Raw genomic sequence first — 23,113 nt, forward strand, 5'->3', positions numbered from 1 at the left:
AGAGTAGTTTTAATTTGAATTGCTCTAATCAATAGCCATTTAAAGCATTTTCCCTATGATTATAAATAGCTTTAATTTCATCATCTGAACATTATCTGTTCATATCCTTTACCATTTATCAAATGGGGAATGACTTGTATTCTTATAAATTTATTACAGTTCTTTATATATTTTAGAAATGAGACCTCTATCAGAAAAAGTGTTTGTAATTATTTTTCCCACCTTTGTACTTTCCTTTTAAGCTTGTTTCTGTTAGTTTTGTTTATGTGAAACCTTTTAAATTTAATGTAAACAAAGTTGTCCATTTTCCCTTTTATAATGTTTAGTTCTTACTTGGTCATAAATTCTTCCATTTTCCAAAGATCTTATAGGTAAATTATCCCTTGCTCTCTTAATTTATTTATGGTAGGATCCTTCATGACCAAATCACATACCGATTTTGACCATTTTTTTGGTATGCGATGTAGGTCAACACTGAGTTTCTGGCATATTATTTTCCAGTTTTGCCAGAAATTTATGTGAAGCAGTGAGTTCTTATTCAAGAAGCTAGAGGTTGTGGCTTACCAAATCCTACATTATTATAGGCCTTCCTTATTGTATTGTGTGTTTCTAATCTATTCCACTCATCTACCACTGTATTTCTTAGCCAGTACCAAATAGTTTTGATGACTGCTGCTTTACAATACAGTTTTATGTTTGGTACTGTTAAGCCCCCATTCTTTGTATTTTTTTCATTAATTCCCTTGATATTTTTGATGTTTTGTTCTTGCAGGAATTTTGTTATTATTTTTTCTTGTTCTATAAAATAATTTTTAGCAGTTTAATTTGTATGGCACTGAACAAGTAGACTAATTTAGGCAGAATTGTCATTTTCATTATATTTTCTCGGATTACCCATGAACACTTGATATTTTTCCACTTGTTTGGATCTGAATTTATTTGTGTGATAAGTGATTTGTAATTGTGTTTATATAGTTCTTGGGTTTGTTTGTCAGATAGAACTGCAAATGTTTTATTTTGTCTATAGTTATTTTGAATGGAATTTCTCTTTCTATCTCTTGCTGATAAGACTTTGTCAGTAAAATATAGAAATGCTAATAATTTGTATGGTTTTATTTTATAACCTGCAATCTTTCTAAAGTTGTTAATTGTTTTGAGTAGGTTTTTGGATTATTTTCTAGAATATTTTAAGTTTATCATCATATCATCTGCAAAGAGTAATAGTGTTATTTCCTCATTTTCTATTCTAATTTTTTTCTTTTCTTATTGCTAAAGTCAACCTTACTAATATTATTTTAGTGATAGTGCTTCTTTTTCTTTGTTTTTTTTTTAATTCTTTAAAATAAGGAAACATCCAAGCTGCTAAAGGAAGTGGAAAAATATATTGAAAAAATAAGGTCATTTCCATGAAAATATATTAATAAAAGTTTAGAAATTAATAGTCATGCTCCCAAAAATTTAAATCTAGTACTCTGGCTTCTAAATATTCTGTGCTTTCTAATGTAGCACAATACCTTCCTTCTCACTCCAAATAACCTAGTGAAATTCTGAGCACACCCAGAATCCTCACTTAATTTTTGATGAATTGAACTGAATTGGATAGAGCTGAGCTAATTGACTCAGCTTTATTTCATTTAATGAATAGATAATTTCTGCCTGATAGACTAGATAGGATGTGAAGTCATTTCACTTCATAGGTTGAAGTAACCTTCAAAGATTAAAGAGATCAGATAAACAATTCTAAATCTAGTTTTTATTCTCTAGTCAGAATTTATTGTCACAGCCCCTGATCCAGAGGAGAATGAGGCAAAAGAGAAGAAATGTAACATTGTCTACATATCCCAAATGTTTGAATAAAAGGTTAAACTTTTATAGAACTATTTTTTCTTTGGAACATTGGCTTGACCAGTTATTTGAATTATTCTTGCTAATGATATTTTCCACATGATTAAAAATGTTTTTCCTACTGGACATTTAATTGATAAACAATTGTACATTTTGGTTTTATAAGAAATAAAGGCTCTTTTATCTTCATATTTGTTTTTTAAATAATGTATTAATACTTTTTAAAGGAAATGTTTCTGTTACTCTAAAAAATCTCTTGTAATTACATATATAAGCATATATATTAACATATATACATAATACACACATAAAAATATGCATTTGTATTTGTATATATGTGTCTATATTTATCTATATACAAAATGATTTGAAGCAATGTAACTGTGTGTGACACTGCCTGCTCTTCTGAGCAAATTAATCCTCTAAAGTTAAAATAATTAATATATTAATAATAAAATAATAAAGTAAAAATGTTTTATTGGTATTCTTTTCTTTATTCCGAATCAATTTTCGTAATTCTTTCTATACTTGAACTCCTCACATTCATTATCATTATTATTATTATCATGTTGTTGTTGTTATTGTTTTTTAAAAATAATCACCGCAAGTATATTTGTTCAGGTTTTCCCCAACTGATGAATCAACTCATATTCAAAAAGATATGGGATGTTGTATTCACTCAGGTTTAATATGTATTCAATTTCTCAAGCTATTAATTTCCCCATGGATTATATAGATTAACAATTTATGGCAAAATATATTGGGTAACCATTATTTGGATTTTTTTAGAATTTCAAGGTGGAGATGCCAATGTTAGTAATATATTGCCAAAAAGGTCAAACATAAAAAGAAAGATTGTATATCTACTAAAATATTTGTGACACAGCTTTTTCTAATAACAAAGAACTTGGAAAAAAGAGGTTTTGTACATCAATCAAAAACTAGTAAACAAATTGTAGTATATGAAAGTAATGAATTATTGTTGTGCTTTGAGAATATATATATATATATATATATATATAAACTCTAGGAACAAGGCATAGTAAGACCTATACAACAATGCTGTAAAGTGTGCAAAATCAAAAGGACAAAATACACAGTTATTTCCACAGTGTTGGAAATGGAAGAAAATTAAAAAAAAAAAACTGAAAGTAACTCTGTGTAAATATATTGACAGTCTATAACTACAAACAAGAAAGCTTTTCCCCCCATAATTTTTCATTCTGAGAAACTCTATATATAAAATAATGAACCCACTAGATCTTGATCTAGATCTAGATGTCTATGTAGATAGATATCTATATATAGATATAGATGTACATTTGTGTCTATGTTAATTTGTTTATTTGAAATACTTTTCATCTTTAATTTTTGTCTTTATATGTAAAAAGGGATAACTCTGGTCTGAAAAAATGGTTATATAGAGAAGGTGATTTCCAATAAAAAGTGTAAAATAACAAGGACCTTTGACATTTGAATTCAACTCCTCTGGCTCTAAAAGCATCCTACTATATTACTACACTATACTACAAAGCAACATGTGCCTTCTCAAATAAAACTCAGCAGAGTTCTGGGCACAGCAATTGTAATCATTTAAATTGTACTCATTGTGCTTAAAAGAAATATTGTTTTATTATCTTCACACATCACCACTTACTCAGGCTTCCCCCAAATGAAGCATCACACTACTTCCAAACAGATGTAGCATGTTGTGTTGATTGTTGTTTTTGTCCAATCTGTCAAAGAACTAATTCCCCATAGAATTTATAGATAGATTTAAGCATCTTGATAGTGTTCCTGAAATTTGCCATAGAGATATCTTTGAATTTGTACTTCTATCTTTTAGATAATTCAGTATTTCCATGGACCAATAAACATACAAATTTGGATATGCTCTCCAAAAACATATCTTTACTCCAATATCCCTTAAGGGATTATAGATTTAACCTGGAAGGAAACTACAACAAATGTAGTTTAATTCTTTCATTTCACACATGTAAAATCTGAAATCAAACTAGGGTAAGTGAATTGTCTAATTTTAGGCAATGTGTCTGGAATAGGATTTGAATCCAGAACCAGCACTCTCCATAAATCAATGGCCAACTTTCCAGAAATAAGTTTTAGTATATTTAACTAAGTTATCCTTAATTGTAAGTATATAATCTTACATTGAATTAGAAACAAAAGCTTTTGGTTGAATCCTTCAGAGTCTATGATGCTTCATTGCTTCAATGTTCAAAATTCCAAACTCATCTTCATGATATGGTATAGCATCTAAGAAGTAAATATCAATATTAAGCATATAGTCCTTCTAGTCCAGCTGATCACTATGAAGTTGTGAATTACTAATATCATTTTATGGTGATGGAGAAGAATTATGAGAATGAAATAGCACAATTATAATTATGTATTTGACTGATAGATTCATTTCCTAAAATGTTTTTTTTTTTTATGTTTTAAAGATTAAAATATTACTGTTATCAAAGAGCTCTGATCACAATGTCAAATCCCAATTGCAGAATTAGAAAGCTTGTCAGATCCTTTTCATCTTCCTTGACATTGGTGAAAATACCTGAAATTAAAATACAGATGCAACAGTAAGCCTTGTATAATTTTGGAGAAGTCATTATTTCTTTTTATTTTGTTCAGTCCTTTTCAGACATATATAACAATTGTAGTTTTCTTGGCAGAGAAACTGAAGTGGTTTGTAATTCCTTTTCTAGGTCATTTTACAGTGTAGAAACTAAAACAAAAAAGAATTAAGTGACTTGCCTAGAGTCAGACACTTTGTAAGCATCTGTGACCATATTTAAAGTTAGTAAGATGAATCTTCCAGATTTCTGGCCCAGTATTCTATCTACTAAACCATCTAGCTGCTCCACCACATCTTAGATGAAATGAAAAAAGAAAAACTCTCATTGCTCAGGAGATACAGAAGGGCATGCTATGTTCCCATTTATGTGGCCTGATGGTCAAGGGTGGGCAATAATCCATTAACAATGAATTGTCATAAAAAAAAAAAAAAAACTACTAAGTGGAAAGTAGTAATGCCAAAATATCTGGGTCCTAGAAGATCTCTGTATAAATTAAACTTTACAATCAACTTTGTCAAAAAATTTCATCCAGAAGGTCCTTTTCCATGCTTATATCTTGATGCAAAGCCAATAAAAATAAAGAGCATTTGTAATTGGCAATTAGTTCATTAAACTCAAATTTGAGATTTTATTAACTCATAGATTGTAGAGAGAGTACCTATACATTATTTCCTTTGTCCTCCTCATTTTATATTAGAAATAACTGAAGCCCATTGAAAAACCAAATCAGCAAATCATACCTTTTTTTAAGTTTTCAAGGATGATCTACAAGCTCAATGCTCAGGAGAAAGAAACAATATATTCCAAAGTAGATCTTTACAGGAAAAAAAAAAATTTCTGAAAAACAATTGGATTCATGCCAACTATTTAAATGGGTTAAAAGCTAATTAGAGAGGCAGCTAGGTGGCACAGTGGATAGAGCACCAGCCCTGAATTCAGGAGGACCCGAGTTCAAATCTGGTCTCAGACACTTAACACTTCCTAGCTGTGTGACCCTGGGCAAGTCACTTAACCCCAGCCTCAGGGAAAAAAAAAAACTAATTAGAAACTAAATAATATAATCCTGAAAATGAGTTGGTAAAAAATAAATCATAGGAACAATCTGTAATTTCACTAAAGAGAATGATGATATTGAGATAATATATCATAAAGAATGCAGCCAAGCAGTATTAGAGGAAAATTTATATCTCTATACTCATAAATCAATAAAATAGAGAAAGAGTAGGCATGGAGCCAAGATGGTGGAGAGTAGACAAATCTCTATCTGACCTTCTTACAAACCAAAAGCAAATTAAGACTCTAAACTGGTTTTAAAGTGACAGAACCCACAAATATTGGGAGTATAACAAATTATCAGCAGAAGATAATTTTAGAGATCGCCAGAAAAAGTCTGTTTCAATTGGAAACAGGAGAGAGGCAGCCAGTGTAACCAGCTGAGTATAAATATCAGTGCAGATAGCTCGGAGCCCCAGGGCAGTGTAGACTCCACTGGCCTTGCTGACTCTGTGGGGCAGTGCAGTCTCAGTGGGGCAAAGAATTTATGGGAGGAAATAGACCAGAAAAGGTCTGTTTCAATCTGAAATGGGAGGGAGGCAGCCTAACACAAACAGCTGACCACAAATTCCAGCACAGAAAGCACAGAGCCCCAAAGACACTACTCACTCCTCCAGCATTGCAGACTCCACATGGCAGAGAATCTCCACAGGGAGGAATCTACAGGAATCTACAGCAGTGTTGGCCACTCTGCTGTGGTTGCAGGCTAGTAGATCAGCAGAGAAGTTATAAGACATCCAACACAAAAATGAAAGATCAGTAGTGAACCCCATAATGCCAGAATCTCAGGGGATCTGGCCATGCTCACCCAGCACTGGAAGTGAATCAGCACTGACCCAGAGCAGCTGCAGTTGTTTGGAAAATCTCTCCTGCTCTAAAGGCAAACCTTAACTTAAAAAAATGAGTAAAAAAGTAAAGAGGACTCTAACAATAGCCAACTTTTATGGTCATGTCCTTCACATCTTCAGAGGCAATCTGGAGGTTCCCCATCCCCAAAAACTCCCCATATTGATCCAGAAGTTAGTATAGACTATTCCAGGTGCCATCTTCTGAACTCAGGCAATCTATCTGCCTCAACCTTCCCAGGATCAGGAAATACAAGTATGTAACACCATGAATAGATTGGACAGGTTAATACATATATATATATATATATATATATATATATATATATATATATATATATATATATATATATATATATATATATATATATATATATATATATATATATATGCATATATATGTATTATATATATGTATATGTATATATATATATATATATATATATATATATATATATACACATAACATTGGTCATTATTGTTTCCTGGGCAAGTTTTTTCTTCTTTTTTTTTTTTTAATATCTTTCCTAAAATGAGATGACTAGAACTCAGCACAATAAGTCAAATCTATTTTGGTTAGGATAACAACTTTACCTACATTTCTACATTTGTTATTATGAAAACTATAAAATTCAAATATCTTAGTTTAATATTTAAAAATCTTCATGACCTTTCTCTAATCTATATTTCTATCCTTATTATACTTCATGCACCTCTTTGTTATAAACAAATTAATTTTTTACTGTTCCTCTCAGAAAATATTCTAACAACTCTGAATGTATCTTGTACCCCATATTCACTTCATTCTCTTAGCACTTACTTATTTCTTTGAATCTTTCCTCTAAAATGAAAGTTACTTTGAAGCAGGAAATAATGTAATTTTGTTTCTCCAACATGTAACACAGTAAGTGGAACATTGTAAATGTAAATGAATACTTGTTGATTATTGTTACATTAATTTAAGTGCAGTGTAAAATCAAATTACCTTCTTTTGACTGTCAGATTATTATTAACTCATGCTTATTCTGCTGCCCATTAAAACTTATTCTTCATGATGTTTTTGTCTAGACTCATTTACTCTATTCTTCTTTTATTTTTTATTTATAACTTTTGTTTTCAAATAACTTTCATTTTTAAATTTATCTCTTACATCCTCCTATCAGATACATCTTTTATTTAAAAATTTTAAGAAAGAATAAGAGGAAGTAGCAGCTCTGCAAAACTAACCAACCAATGTCAACTGAGTTTGACTATATATTTCTTGTTAACTACATAATCAGTCATTTCTTTTAAGAATTTAACTTTTACATCATTGAGTTTTTAAAGTCTAAATTCAGTCTTATGTTCCTTTTTTATTTTTACTCATCCTTTGTTTCTAAGAGTTCATATATCATCTCTTTAAAAATGTTGTCTACATAGAGAAAATAGAATTCGGAAGAAGAAATCAACTTGTATTATTAGGTACTATAGCATATTAAGGGCAGAATTAGGATTTGAATCTGGATCATATGTTGCCATCTCAATATTCCTTCTTCTGTACTGTATCACCCACTATGCATTGTCATCAGATAAAATTAAAACAAGATTCAGATTTCTGTGGAATTTACTTTATTTATATAGAATATGTAACAGAGCATAGATGTACATTGGTTTAGGTTGAATCTCTTCCCAGCCTGAAGTCAGTAAAAGATATTTCTCTGTGGTATTTTCCCTCACAGAAAAATAAGGCAAAAGATGAATAAGGGAAGGGATCAGAAAAAATGGAGGAGTAGAGACTGGAGGATGGTCCACACACAATACTAGCCAAGCTTCAGCATTTTCCCTGATGCTTTAACATCACCTTTCCACCACTTTCCCTGTGAAAAAGACATGTACAAATATGAGTTATAGAAAAGAAGAACTGGAAGTGGCCTTAGATCTCTAGTTGAACTGTCTTATTTTATAGATGAGAAATAGTGTTCCAAAGAGGTAAAGGAATTGGTTCAAGATCACAATTAAAATCAGACCTAAAAGAGCCTAGGTTTCCTAAGTCCCAATCCAGTTCTCCCTCCCTCCCCCATGAGACCATTAACATCAAGCCCTTGGTAACATCAACAGGGTAGGAGGTTGTTGAAATGATCACCAGTCTATGTAGTTGTGTCATATGAGTCTAATAATATTCAAACCTAAAGCTTTCTACTTGATGACGAGCTTATGCCAGTCTATGGTACTGGACCTGTATGTAAATAAGTTTGATGAATTATTTATTTTGATTGCATTTAGTATTTTTAATTAAAGCAGTTTCTCTGAGATGAATACTGTGGCTTGAATTATCCAAATCATTGCCTGATATGAGTAGGAAATATAACATTTCAGAAAGAAATTGATTTGGAATAAGAACACCTGGTTTTAAATCTGGGCTTTGGCACTTGTTAATCATGTAATTGTAGTTCAGTCCCTTATATTTTTCATGGTCTCACTTTCTATATCTATAAAATGAGAACAGAAGCAGGTCATCTTTGAGATTCTTTCTAGCTCCAACATTCTTCAATAGCCTGAGTGTTCTATGACCTTGGAATTTTGTCAGATATAAATTATTGAATGAATGAGTGTGTGTGTGTGTGTGTGTGTGTGTGTGTGTGTGTGTGTGTGTGTATTCAGCCTCTATTTGGGAGAATTATAATAAAGTAGCTTCTCTATGAGTCTTTGAAAAAAAATTTATGGAAAGTTTAAAGTTTTTTGACTGCATGGACTCAGAACATGGAATATAGGATCTGAGAAGGATCTTAAAATACTGAACACAGAATGTGAGATTTGAAAAAAAACTTTTGAGTTATCTAATCCAAACTCCCATTTTACACATGGGGAGATAAAGATCAATTACTTACACCATAGCTTTACAAAAGGAACACTTGTTGCCATAAGTCTGGCCATTGGAGCCACAATGAGGGTCAGATTCTCTGGTGCAGTACACCTTGGGGTCTTTAAATTCACCGCAGTCCACCTAGCATAATACAATAGAAGGTTGTCTTATAGAATCCAAGAAATAACGACATTCAAAGACTAAATATATTTTCCATGAAGCTAAAATCAGCCCTGTTTTGTTCCAGTTTTATGCTAAAGCCATTTAGGATTGGGATAGTTTTTAACTGCATTTATGTCTCTGCTGTTGTAAACAGAAGTTGATTATAATTTAATCTTCTTATCAACAATGTTGGGTAATCATAATAAGCATCAAATTTGGAATATTGTTGTCATAAAGAAATATAGTAGGGCAAGGCAAAAGGAGGTAACCTTTCCCCTGTAATAAATGACCCCAGATTGCTAATGGAGGAACTCCTTTATGGCAAACTTACCTTTGAGATGACATTACATGATAGTTTCATGGGATTATTACATTTAGGTACTTAGATTCATTGGCTACCATTGAAAAGAACATTATAGAATATATAATGCAAGCTTTAATTTTAAAGAAGGAAAAACTAAGGCTCAGAGGGAACCATGATTTTTCTAATGCTGTGAAGAAAGATAGAGGTAGAGTGGGAAATAGAACCTATATGTCCTGATGTCTAGCCCAATGTTTGAGTCTTTATGGGAGGATGAACCAAGAGAATCTTGTACACAGCATATACCATGCTTTCTATACTCTGGTCATAATTTTATTTCTCTCCCACTGGAATTGTGGAGTGTAACTACTAGGACACTGAGCTTTGTCTTGAGCATTTGCTTGATCTAAGGTTATCATGTCACTTCTTGACCTTATCACACAACCACATGATTCCCCACTTTTGCCCTTCCAACTTTCCTTCTTCTATCCCCTTCCCATTTCATGGAAATTCCATGAGGACAAGACCTACTTTGCTTGCTAATATTTATGTGTGAAATGCATAACAGTGTTTGGCACATAGTAAGCACTTAATAAATGTGCTCTTTATCTAAAATGCAAAGTAGAGATGAAGCATGAATACAAGTCATCTTCAGATTCTAATACTATTGGTCTGTCTACTACAATTTCCCCTCTCATTTTGTAGAAGGGAAAAGAAGATCTGAGAAAGGCAGTACTTTGCTCCAAATCTCCCAGCTTCAGTAAAAGAGCTAAGATTGTTACTCAAAATTAAGAGTTCTGTTTTGTAGTTTTGTAGCATTATACAGATGCAAGCTACTAACCTCAATTCTTTTTGGTCCCATCAGGGATTAGGAAGTAGCCTGTGCTACCAATCTGCCTTCCTGCCCAAACATGTACACATGTAACACACACACACACACACACACACACACACACACACACACACACACATACCACATCCCTTCACATGCAACAGTAACAGCAGATTGAAGATTGAGCTGGTGAAAATTAGGTCCTCTGAGGATCTAAAGTGGGCTTAATTCTTAATTAAATGGTGTATCATATAGTCCAACAAATGCAGTTTATGTGAATTTTTATTATTCCTTCCTGTTGCCTATTTTGTCCAAACCAGACATTAAAAGTGAACTTAGAACTCATTGAAAAAATCTGCTTGAGAAAATGGATATAGTTAGTAATAAAAAAGAAAGAAAATTAAAAGTCCCTTACGTGAGAGAGATGATTCCTTAAGACACCTTTCCCAAACACTCGGCCCGATAACCTTGGGATCCAGCCTCTTTTTTCCTTTGGCAAAGGAGATAAGGAAGAGGACTAGTGGCCTTATCTTAATTAAACACCCTCTCACCTAGCCTCCAGTCTAGGACCTTTGGTGCAGTCCTAAGATTTTCCCACAATTCCCTGGGAAGTGATATAGAATGAATGATTGGGCTACTGAAGAAGATCAAGGTAGGAAAGAGGGTTAGGATTCAGAGAGGTTACCCGAGAGATTTGATTTCATTACCCAGGATAATCATCCTGGTGAATGGAGTTCAGAAAGGTTCTCCTCTCTGAGTCTCTTTGCTGGGCAATATATAATTGTCACCTCTAGGATGGCCAATATTCCTGATGTGTTTGTCTCAGTTTCCCAGAAGGAAACTAGTGGTCATGGTTTTGTGGGATTTAAAGATAGAGTACAGAAAATAGAATGTTAATTCTAATATATATATATAAAACTCAGAATAACAGAGGCAAAAGGAATCTGAGAGATAACCTAATTCAAAATTCCTATTTTACAGATGAGGAATTTCAAGACTTGGAATGTAAAGTATCTTTCCCAGGGACAGAGTGGTAAAGATTTGAACCCATGATTTCTGTCTCAGAATCCAATATTTTTCCCATTATCAATGATAATAACAAAATCTTTCACTTTTCAAGATCTTTTTTAAGTTGTTAACTTCTTTAAAACTCAAAATCTGACCTCCCTTATTCAGAGTGTGCCATTTGAGGTTTGCTTGTCATTGAACTTCCCAAGAAAAACAGGCTCCATGTTGGGCCACTCCAAGCATAAAACCACAACAGCTCACATATCATTATCATGCTACATACTTTCCTTACAATAAAACCTAAGACATAAGCAATGTCCTATGAAGCTCAAAAAGAAGAAAAGCTGGTTGGAGAGTGAGGGATGTGTTCTTCCCTCATAATTTTCTAAAGCTAGCAACAGTCACTTTTTTCCTCTCATCCTAAGCCAAGGCCAGTGTGATTTTCTGACCTCTATAGACAGACATTTCTATTTAAGTTTAAGAGTTCTTTCTCATCTAACTCTTTCATTATTTATATAGGAAAACAGAGAGAAGAAGAGACAGAGAAATATAAACAGAGGGAGAGAGAGATAAGGACAGAGAAAAAGACAGAGAAACAGAAACAGAGACAGAGAGGGAGACAGAGAGAGGTAGACAAATACAGAGCCATAGAGAAACACAGAGTAGTGTATATTATTACCCAGTTTGAAATGAAGACTTTCTAGCCCCTTCTACAATCTATTCGTGTATCTTTTCCCCATCAGAGAAATGATCCTGTGGACAAGGTGGAAGGAGGAATAGGATTCTGTATCAATATTTAGGAGTTGATGATGAACAGTCTCATACTTCAACCTTGGTCCCCAGCTTCAATCATGATAAACATGCTTCTCTATCTAAACCTTGTTTTTAATTACAAACACTCCTAATTCAGTACCAGTCCCTTATTCCTCTATAAATTAATAATTTCTAGTATCGAAAATAATTCCCTTTCTGACCATTACCCTTAAGCTCCTTCCTATCATACTTATCAAACTTAGCAAAATTAACAACTTAATATGAGTCCCAAATTCCACCATTCTCCCATTTTATTCTTGGTCCCCAGAATCCCTGCATTTAAACTCTGGTCCCTAACTGTTCCTCTCAAACCTTTGTCCATAATTCTTCCCATTTATCAATAATATCCAGCACCTCTCCTATTCAGTTCTGACATAATTATCTTTCCAACATAGTCTCCAACTTTCCGCTACCAAACCTTAGTTCCCAATACACTCCATCCAAACTTGCTCTTTCTCCTACCTCATTCTAACCTGGTCCCTTGATCCCCAGACAGGTAGGTGGCTCAGTAGTCAGGAAGACTCATCTTCCTAAATTCAAATCTGACCTCAGACACTTACTAGCTGGGTGATCCTGAGCAAGTTACTTAACCTTGTTTGCCTCAGTTTCCTCATCTGTAAAAATAATCTGGAGAATTAGATGGCAATTCTAGTAGCTTTGTTAAAAAAATCTTAAATGAGATGACAGAGTCGTCATGACTGAAAAATGACATCCCTCTCTCTTCTTGATCTCTGAACCCCTAATCCTCAACTCCCCCTATCCCCATCTAATCCTTGATAGTAATCTCATACTGCTCCTGAGAGTACCTTTGTAAAAAAAATATTTCTAGTAGCCTGCCAGAGAATTGGAATTTCCATTTTATTTTATGACATATTTTATTTTGGTATTTCTCAAGAGTCTCCAGGAAACACTGAAAGATGATATCTAGTTATAATTCTATGTCTTTTGACCTGGAAATTAGAAAATATTGGATTATTCTAGTTCTGTCTCTGCAACAACAACCACAGGAAAATAACAAACTCTCTAAATGCCACATCCTCTTCAGTAAAATAAGGACTTTAGACATGATGGTCTTTAAAATTTCTTAGCTCTAAAATATTAAAGCATTGTTAACAGAAGCTCATCTTAATATTACAAGCCCTGGATTAGAATGTTAGTCTTGACCTTAGCTGTGTGATTCTGAGTAAGTGTCTAAACTTATCTTACAATCCAGTTGCTTTAATAAAATTGCTTAAAGTCTTAGAGAATAATACTAGAATTAGTCATGGTAACTATTATTTTAAGTCTCAGGTCAAATTATCAGCACAGAGTGGGCTGTGTTCATAGTCACCATGCTACCTTCTGATTATGGCCAAAACATCTCTATTCATAAGTCAACATCTTTATGTATTAAGTGCTTACTATGAGCCAAGTGAATACAACACTATTTGCTGTCAATAGGCTTATAAAAGTTTTTGGCTAAGAATTCCTATGAACCCAAATTTCAGCAATTAATTCTGCAAACTTTACAGTTAGATTCTTCAAAGAAGAATCCTGGATTTAGCATCTCAAAACCTTTGTTCAAGTGCTTATTTTCCCACTACCCATGTGATTTCACTCAATTCATTTGACTATTATGTTTCTCCTTGCTTATAAATAAAGAAGGGGAGTTTTGATTAGATTATTTCTAAAGTTATTTTTAATAGCTTTATTCTATGTAGCAAAAACTTCTTACAAGGAGATATAAATCAAAATTGTACAAGAAAATAATTTTGTTAAATTTATGAAAAGTGGTAATTATATAGTGAAAACAACTTTGGTTCTGGAGACGTTTTTCCCCCAGTCTGAGTTCTGAACTTGATTCATTGTAGGATTTTGGGTGAATCACTTCTTTCTTCTGTGCCTTGATGACCTTATATTTAAAGTGGGTATAATAATGCAATGTCCACCTCATATTGCTGTTGTCAAGAAAACATTATAACATAGGATAAAACTTATAGGGATTTTAGAGTTCATCTATATACATAAGGAAAGTGTGACCCAGAGATTATATGACTTCCTAAGATTTACACAGAGTGGCAAAGAACAAATTCATTGTTCATTCCACTATAACTTTAAACCATAAAGTGCTATAGCAATAAGAGCTATTATTATCATCATTTGTGTTATGGCTGTTTTTGTATATGGTACATCTTGTTTCTGTATTCGGAGCTCCTTGCAGTCACAGACTACATTTCTTCATCTTTGTATCCAGAACACACCACTATTAGATAAGGAGCTTAATAAATCTTTATCATTTTGGCTACCTGGCTTTCAATCCTGCCTTTATTTTCTTCTCACTTCATGATGGTAGCTAAATCACTCACACTCTTAGAGCCTCGGTTTCCTCTATTATAAAATGAATGAATTGAACTTATAATTCTAATAGTTCTAAAACTTCTTGTATGTTTAAATCAATGCTAGCTAAGGTCTTTTCCTACTCTAATAGGCTTAGTATCTCTATTCCTGATATCAGCAGGAAGTAGTAGAAAAAGAGACTAGGTCTTCTACTTTATCATTTAAGTACCATTAACCTTTCTAGGCCTCAGCTTGTTCCTTTGCCAAATGTCAAGAAGATATCAGGTGTCCCTTGTAGCTCCCTTAATGTCAGAGAGGGAAACCAAAAAGATTAAAGAATATGTTCTGAAAACAAGAGGAAAACTGACATCTTGACCAGCTTAAATGTACTTAGGAGAGCAAAATGATAGTTTTATATTTTTTAAACCAATTCATATATAGATAATTGAAAAGTTAATCATAATTCATTCTGATCTATTCATTAAAACATCTCCTAAATACTCTCACATATTCTAAGAAATTGTAAACAATTAAAATGCTTCTATTCAGACATTTCAATATATATTTTTTTCTTCCTCCAAAGTTTAGAATCAAGCCTTAAGGATTTTAAGATCATAGCATTGAAAACTGGAAGGAAGCTAAACAATTCTCTAATTCAGACCCTCTCACATTACAAAGTAGAAAACTGTGGTCAAGGAAGTACAGTGACTTGTCACACAGGAAGTTTGACATACAGGAGAAATAGCACTTGACCAAGACTCAGAGGAAGGACCTAGGCTTGATTTAATTCAATAAAATAAAATTTTAAATATCTGTTATGCATAAGGAACTATGCTGAGCATTGGAGATCCAAAGATTTTTAAAAATCATCCTTTTGCTCAGTTTATATTATAGAAGGGAAACACAGGACCATGAGAATGAACGAGAAAAGAAGAAGAGAAACAGAAAAAAAAAATCAGAAGTAGATGAAGAGAAACAGAGAGGAAAGTCCAGAGAAGGAAAAAGAAAGGAGGCAGAGATAGACAGACGGAATGCATCCTATTGGGAGTCAAACTCATCCTGGCCTTTAGTCCTGACCATATACCTAAATCACAACAAAACCAATTTATAAAGAGAAATCAATACTTCAAGTTAAAGTTGAATTAGTGACCAGTAAAATCCTCTCTAATCCTAAGATTTTATTATTTTTATGACCTTATATTTCTTTGCCTCTTTGAGACTATTAGCAAAAGGAAAAAGTCTTACTAAGCAATAGCTAAGTTCCCTTTCAACTCCAATTCCTAAAAAGCTAAGTCAGGATTGGATACTAGTTTTCTTCTGACTACAAACTCAGGGCTCTTTCCATGATACCCAGAATTAATGGAGGAATGGGCTAGGAAATATTTCATTCTAAGGAAGGAAGTTTATCTTTTGCTTGAGTAGTCAAGAGTAAACAAGTTAAAGTGGATGGTTTTCACCCTCTTTCCAACACATCTTAGGGAGAACAGACAATTCAGGAGCTGACCTTGAGGGAACAAAGATGATTTTGATGTTTTCTGAAAGGTGGCTTTTGTTCTCTACCTGGTGAATATAGTTAGTGTAAAGTTTCTTCTACTGGGATATACCCCAGTCCTTTAGTCACCTTAGAATCAGAGACTTTTAAGCCTGAAATATAGGCTTCACACACTGAGTCCAATCCAGTGATTTTAAAGGAAAATAAACTGAGGCTCAAAGAGAAGTGACTTGTCTAAACTTATATTGTAAGTTGGTGATTCATAAAACTGCAATCAGACTTCTAAATTTTCCACTGATTGCTTTTGACATTATATCATATCTTGATCAGCTGCATTCTGACACAATGCAGAATCACAAATAGCATGAGAGAAATCACAGATGATTTCTGATACAAAGGTGGTGGCCCTGCTGTGAGTTACTATCATTGGGAAGACCTATAGTCTAGAACTCCATTCAGGCAGTTAAGATGCACAATGGATAAGAACATTGTGCATTAGAGTCTGTCCAGATCCTTTTTCAGACATTCACTAGTTGTGTACCTGTGGGCAAGAGATTTACTCTTATCTGTTCAATTTCCTCATCTGTAAAATGGGGAATAATCATGTCAACCTTCCAGGGTTTTTGTAAGGATAAAATTAAAGCATATCTTTAATACATAATATATATATATATGCATATATATATTCTATAACATATCATCATATATGTTATATATCAATATACTTTATAATTATATCTATCTGTTAAATCCATACTATATATATATATATATATATATATGTGCTATCTATAGTGTTTTATAAACCTCAAAGTTAGTATAAATGCTAGTTATTATTATTATTATTATTATTATTAATCTATGTCTACAAAACATATGCAAAACCAGAAAACATAGGATTTTTAAAATGGGAGAGATCTTAGAGATCCCTTCAGAGAAAGGAACTGAGGCCCAGAGGGATGGAGTTTTAAGAAAAAGAGACATGATAGTTTTGTTTTCCTTTGCTATAGTCAGGGCACATCGTAAGTACTATGTCTAGTTCCAAGTGTGACATTTGCAGAAGGATACTGATAAGCTTCAGCATTTACAAAGGAAAGGCAGCTAGGAAGGTGAGTGGATCAAAAAATATATTCCCTTAGCATAAGTTGCAGAGCCTTAGAATTATTATCCTAAAGAAAAGAAGACTTAGGGCAAATTTCTTTAAAAGTGGGGAAATTTTACACAGAGGTGAATTTCAACTTAATATAAAAAACAAAGTAATTGATTATTAGAGCTGTCCGAAAGAAAAGTAGGTTACCAAAAGAGGTAATAAGTTCGCTATTATTATATATATTTAAGTATAGGCTGTATTTATCTGTCTTTGGGCCTTATTTAAAAATGTCATAGAAAAGATCCTGATGCAAATTGAAGTACATATCTCCTGAAATCCCTGCCTATTCTAATGTTTTGTGATTCTAAATGATTTTCTCATGGTAAAACAATATGCTACATTTTCCATGAATGAAACCCAAGATGTACAATGCAAAGAACACTGAATTTGGAGTCAGAGGACTTTGGTTCAAATACTTATGGTACCACTTATGACTTTTATGACCTTCAGGCAAATCTCTTGACCTCTCCAAGCCTCAGTTTCCTCATCTGTAAAGCAAGGATGTTGAACTAGCTGATTTTTGAGACCCCTTTGAATTCTAAAGTTATGATCTTAGAATTTTGTTTGATTTGTCCACTAGACAGTTAAGATAAATTGGGCCCTTTCCTGGCCCTACCATTAAATCCCCAGTTTAGATTCATCTATATTGTTAAAGTTCGCAAAGTCATGTGCTTAATCTCAGATTCTTGGGTTCAACCCCAAGTCAGGTTTCACACTTTCATAGAGGATTTGAGTCACTGCTTGGCCAGGAAAAATAGAGAAGTAACATGCACTGACCTTTCCTCCTCCTTGACTGGTGACATCTGGAAAAAAACAAAAGCAAAAAGTTTATACAATGAAATTTCCAAACCTTCAATGAAGGAAAAATTTAGTATATAGTGAGATTTATTGACTTATCAAAGACAGAGGACAAGGATTATGACTATGTCAGAATCATAACATTACACTATCATTTGCCCCCAAAGCTATTAGGGATGAAACCATTTTGAGACTGATGACAGACAAGGCCATGGAAAGGAACTGATTTTCAAGCAGTATGGTCATGCTTAAAGCCCTCTGACATAAAAGTGAGAAAACCTAGGTTCTAGCCCTGACTTTTCCACTGACTTTCTGTATGATTTTGATTAAAATGTCCTTCCTATTGGGATTTCAAATTCTTCCTCTATAAAATAAGCTCAATTATTTTAAAATTCTTTCCACTATTACTACAACATATTGGAATTCACAAATTTCAGAACTAGGTAGGAGGATCCTGCTCCAGAGATTTTACACATCAAAATAATATGAAAAATTCAGTTTCTCTAAAGGAGAGTAATCACATTATTAGAAGGATTAAAACCATATCATACATATTAACGACATTTGGGGAAGAGAAGTGTTAAGGGAAAAAGGTGATAAGCTATTTAACTTCAAATATTTGAAGGACTGCTTTTCAGAAAAGGATTTTATTTGTTCTGTTTGAATCAAGAAGATAAAACTATAAACAATGATTGGGAGTTCCTGAAAAGCATATTTCATATGCTCTTTTGTAATAATAAAGCTGCCTCCAAATAAGATGAACAGCATTGGTAAGTAGTTGAGTTCCACATTCCTAGAATTCTTCAAAACAAAGACTTAATAACCTCATGCTTGTCAGGGATATTTCAGGAAACTAGTTTCATTTCTGAAATTTTAAAATCATAGTTTGAAAAAACAAAACAAACAAAATAAAAATAAAATAAAATCATAGTTTGAGATAGAGAAATTAATATCACCAAGGGGAAATGACTTGTTTAAACCAATAACAATTTCAAGACTTCTGAACTCAGGTCTTTTTGCTATAAATCTTAATCCTAATTTTCTCCAATATACCATCAATGCCTAATATTTTAGGGAATTAAATTTATTAACCAATTAAATAACTGGAAGCATAGTGAAATGCAAAGAACTTGGAATTGGGAGACAGAATTATTCAAGTGACTAGGCATTTATCTATGTAGAATAAAGCCTAATAGTCATATAAAATTTGATGATATTTTCTAGCCAGCTCCAACTATACTATTGTCTGAACTGTTTAGGCCTGCATGCCCCTACTTGCTCCAATTCAGGTCATGGAAATAGAGGATATTCCTAGGAGCACAAGAGGAGGAGGAAACAGTCTTTAAATCCAATGAGATGGCTCTCATTTCTTTCTCATTTCTTCACAGAATGTCAATGCCAAATAGCATCAGATATCATAAACTAGAGGAAGACAGAGCTAGAAGTCTAGCTAGAAGAGCTAGAAGACAGAGCTATATAGTTCATCTATCACAGCTATTGAGTCATTCATTTTACTTACTAAGACTTTTATCTAAAGTCAAATAACAAATAAATGGCACAGTTGAGATTTGAATACAGAAATATTACTCTCAATCTGAGGCTCTTTCCACTACTTCCTGGTAATGGGAATTAGGTCAAGAGGGAGTATCTAAACTAATTCAGCTTATTTATTAATTTTGTGTAGCAAGACAATCTTTGTATGACAGATGTCTCCGAATTGTAGCATTTGATACAGAGTGTGCAATAGTACTAACAGCAATATTTTGATTAGTTATACAAATGTTGATCATCAAGATGATTGCCTAGATTATTTATGTTAACCATATGCAGACATGGACTCATTCCTTAATTAAGGAACTCTCCCAACCTTGTACCTAAGGAAACTTGACAAATTGGAGTAGGTTTAGAAGAAGGTGTTCAGGATGCCACATGGAATGAAATCTGTGCTATAAGAGGAAATCATTGTTGAACCTGAAGGAGGGAAGACTGTAAGTTATACATTCATTGTCTTATTAGTTATTTTTGAAGTATTACCATGTAGGTGACAATTTAAGTTTGTTTATTTTTCCCTCAGAGTTTAGAACTAAGAACAATGGGTAGAAGTTGGGCCCCAAAAGTGACTTGACTGAAAAATAAATATTTCAATGATCCCAACATTTTCTTAATCCAATAAGTCTGTCACCCCTGTGTTTAAAAAAAATCAAACCTTTCTTTGCCCTAAAATTTTTGGTCTAGGACTGAGGTCTAACTAGCATGGCAGACAGTAGGAATTTAGCTTCTCTAATTCTCCCTCCAGGCTTATATTCATGTCTACTAATATTTCATTAGTTAATTTGACTGCTATGCCACCCCTATCTCAAGAACTTCAGATATGAATTATTTGTCTAACCACACATCTCCTCCCACCCTGTCCTTCAAAAGGAGCTTTTACAAAGCTGGCCCCTCTACATTTTGGAAAGTGTTGATTCCTATAATGATGTGTCCATTATCAAGTCCCTCCCTGACCTGAAAAAGTATGGTTTCCAAATAAATGGAATACTAGTAAACTAATAATGTACCCAATCATCTTAGAAACTCACCTGAGAAGAAGCAGAAAAGGACTAGAGAAAGAAGGATAAAGGCACCTGCTGCTTTCATGGTGGCCAAGTGAAGCTGTTCCAAGTAAACCCGCTTAAGGTGAAGAAGTATTTCACATAACATACATATATATAGACATGGTATTGGGAGTGGGAATCCCCACCTTGTTTATAAAATCACCTTCTAAAGTCACCTCCAACCCTAAAAAGGGAAGATATTTATGGGGACATGTCATGAACTTAAAGGAATGTTTTATGCTACACATCATTGGAAGAAATTAGAACAATTATAAGAGTCGCACCTTAGATCTCATTCATTAAGAGAATATAACCTTCAAGGAACAGGTAATCTCCATTTTTTGACCAACCAGTCCCTTTCCTTAGATTTCCACTGCCTTCAAGCATGTGAGTCACTGGAGAATGTGAATCACTGGGGAAGCTCTGGCTGATCTGTGCATGGAGCTGCCCATTTGAGACCCATTAATCTATCTTAGTGATTCACTTCAGAAGAATGAAGGGGCTTGATAAAGTAAGTGTTGAGTGTGACTTAAATTTTAGAAGGGTTTCAATTCTCCCTGGAGTAGTGGGAAAACTACAGCAATTCTTTATTTTTTCATTGCAATTATTTAAACATCACTAAAGAGATAACTGGAACAATAATCAAACAATAATCAGATGCTTTTTTGAGTCATTGATTAAATATATTCTGGGAATAGGATTAGATGATAAGAGTATTATAATATTCACTTTAGAATAGTGAAGGACCTTAGAGATTATCTCATCCTCATTTTACATATGGAAAATTGAGTCTCAAAAAAAAAAAAGAACTTACTTTCATGAATTATCCAAGATGATAAGAATTTTAAGTAGAAGCTTTTGAAACAAGGTTCATTAAATCCAAGTCCTTAAGTGCTATTTAAGAGAAGCATTGAAGAATTGGCAACATTTCAATTAATCAAGATTGTTATGGAGTACAATATAATCATAGATATGGGGAAGAAAGTAAGATTCTTTCCATTACACTGTCTTTCTTGGAACATTGATACCTAATGCAGATTCTGTGACTTGCAAATTACTCACTATTCTGTGCCTCAATTTCTTAGTTTATAAAATGAGCGTAATATCACTTGTATCTCCTAACTTAAGTATAATTCACTGGGTTGTTTTGAGAAAAACCTTAAATAGTAAAAAATACATTTTAATAGTATTTATTTTCTGAAGGTAAAATCCTAATTATTTATAAGATTTAAATATGAGTCCTATGATTGTCATAATATTTGTATCTTTTTGCCATTCAACCCTTTAAATCTAATTCATATTCTTACTCTGTCTCAGAGTTTTCTCTGAATTCTCCAGTTAGAAATGACTTTCCTACCTAATTTCATAGCACAATTATTACTTTACTGTTACATATTTGTAATTTGTATATATATATGTATGTATATAAAATAAATGAATAATTATACACACATATATATATACATATAAAAATATGTGTATATATATACACACATACTTATACATATATACATTCCTTTCTAGAAGCTGCTTAGAGTAGTATAGAAATCTACCCTGGAAACCAGGAAAAATAAAAAAATAATAACAGTTAATATTTCTAGATCTCATCAAGGTTTCCAAAGTGCTTAAAAATAAGTTATGTATATTATCATCAAAAAAAAACCCTACATTAGGTACTATTATTATTTCTATTTTACAGATGAGGAAGCTGAGACAATTAAGTGATTTGCCCAAGATTACACAGCTTATAAAATGTCTGGGGAACAATTTAAACTCTTGCCGTCACAATTCTAAATCCAGCATCTTGAATTCAAGTCCTATTCTAATATATACTTAGTTATGTCATCTTGGACAAGTCAGTTGACTTCTTAGGAATCATTAAAACTACAAGTTTTAGGAAACAAACTGACTTACATTAGCAAAAGGAGTTTCTCTAGCAGAGATTTCAGTACCTTTCCTTATCCCCTAAATTCTTTTGTTTGATAAACTTCTTGAAAATAAGACTTTATTTTATATAAAATATTTTCCTTCTTTCTCAGTGCTGATACAAACAGGGTAATGCAAACAATAAGTTAAGGAACAAATGAATGAAAAAAGCATTTATTAAGATTATAATACAGATATCTTGTTAAAATCAATGTCATTGTTAAATGAATTAATGAATGAATCTTATAACCCCATCTCCAAGCCCCTTTCCTTGCTCTAGCCTGTGCCGATGTTTAAACAAAATATTGCTTATGGGATGATTAAGACTCCTCAGTCTGACATTCAAAGCTGGCCAACACCTACTTATTTGACTGTAACACACTTGTCTCCCTTTCACACAGTGCAGTCACACAGTCCAAAATCAGTGAGGAACTCACTATCCTCCAAACACACCACTATACATTCATATCTTAATTCACCCTGCTCCTCACAGATGAAATATCCCATCCCACTCAAAACATGTGTAACCTATTAAAATTTTG

At 33.0% G+C, this 23,113-nt stretch overlaps 1 protein-coding gene across 1 annotated transcript; it reads right to left on the reverse strand.

The window, feature by feature from the left end:
• Positions 1–7,977: 7,977 nt before the first annotated feature.
• Positions 7,978–20,713, reverse strand: LOC141553577 (serine protease inhibitor Kazal-type 6-like). The gene is made up of 4 exons (XM_074285160.1): positions 20,631–20,713; positions 18,031–18,056; positions 9,205–9,320; positions 7,978–8,193 (listed from the first exon to the last, which is right to left on the reverse strand). Exons 1-4 carry the CDS (start codon positions 20,686–20,688, stop codon positions 8,148–8,150), a joined length of 246 nt encoding a protein of 81 aa, XP_074141261.1. The 5' UTR covers positions 20,689–20,713; the 3' UTR covers positions 7,978–8,147.
• Positions 20,714–23,113: the final 2,400 nt, after the last annotated feature.

The sequence above is a fragment of the Sminthopsis crassicaudata genome, chromosome 2 (assembly GCF_048593235.1).
Source record: "Sminthopsis crassicaudata isolate SCR6 chromosome 2, ASM4859323v1, whole genome shotgun sequence".
NCBI classification, from domain to species: Eukaryota; Metazoa; Chordata; class Mammalia; order Dasyuromorphia; family Dasyuridae; genus Sminthopsis; species Sminthopsis crassicaudata.

Coding starts and splice junctions, on each gene's coding strand:
- LOC141553577 (XM_074285160.1), bottom strand. CDS start 20,688: ATGAAAGCAGCAGGTGCCTTTATCCTTCTTTCTCTAGTCCTTTTCTGC. Junction 18,057..20,630: donor CCTTTTCTGCTTCTTCTCAG/GTGAGTTTCTAA, acceptor GTTTTTTTCCAG/ATGTCACCAGTCAAGGAGGA. Junction 8,194..9,204: donor TCCTTTTGTAAAGCTATGGT/GTAAGTAATTGA, acceptor TCTTTTTCACAG/GGAAAGTGGTGGAAAGGTGA.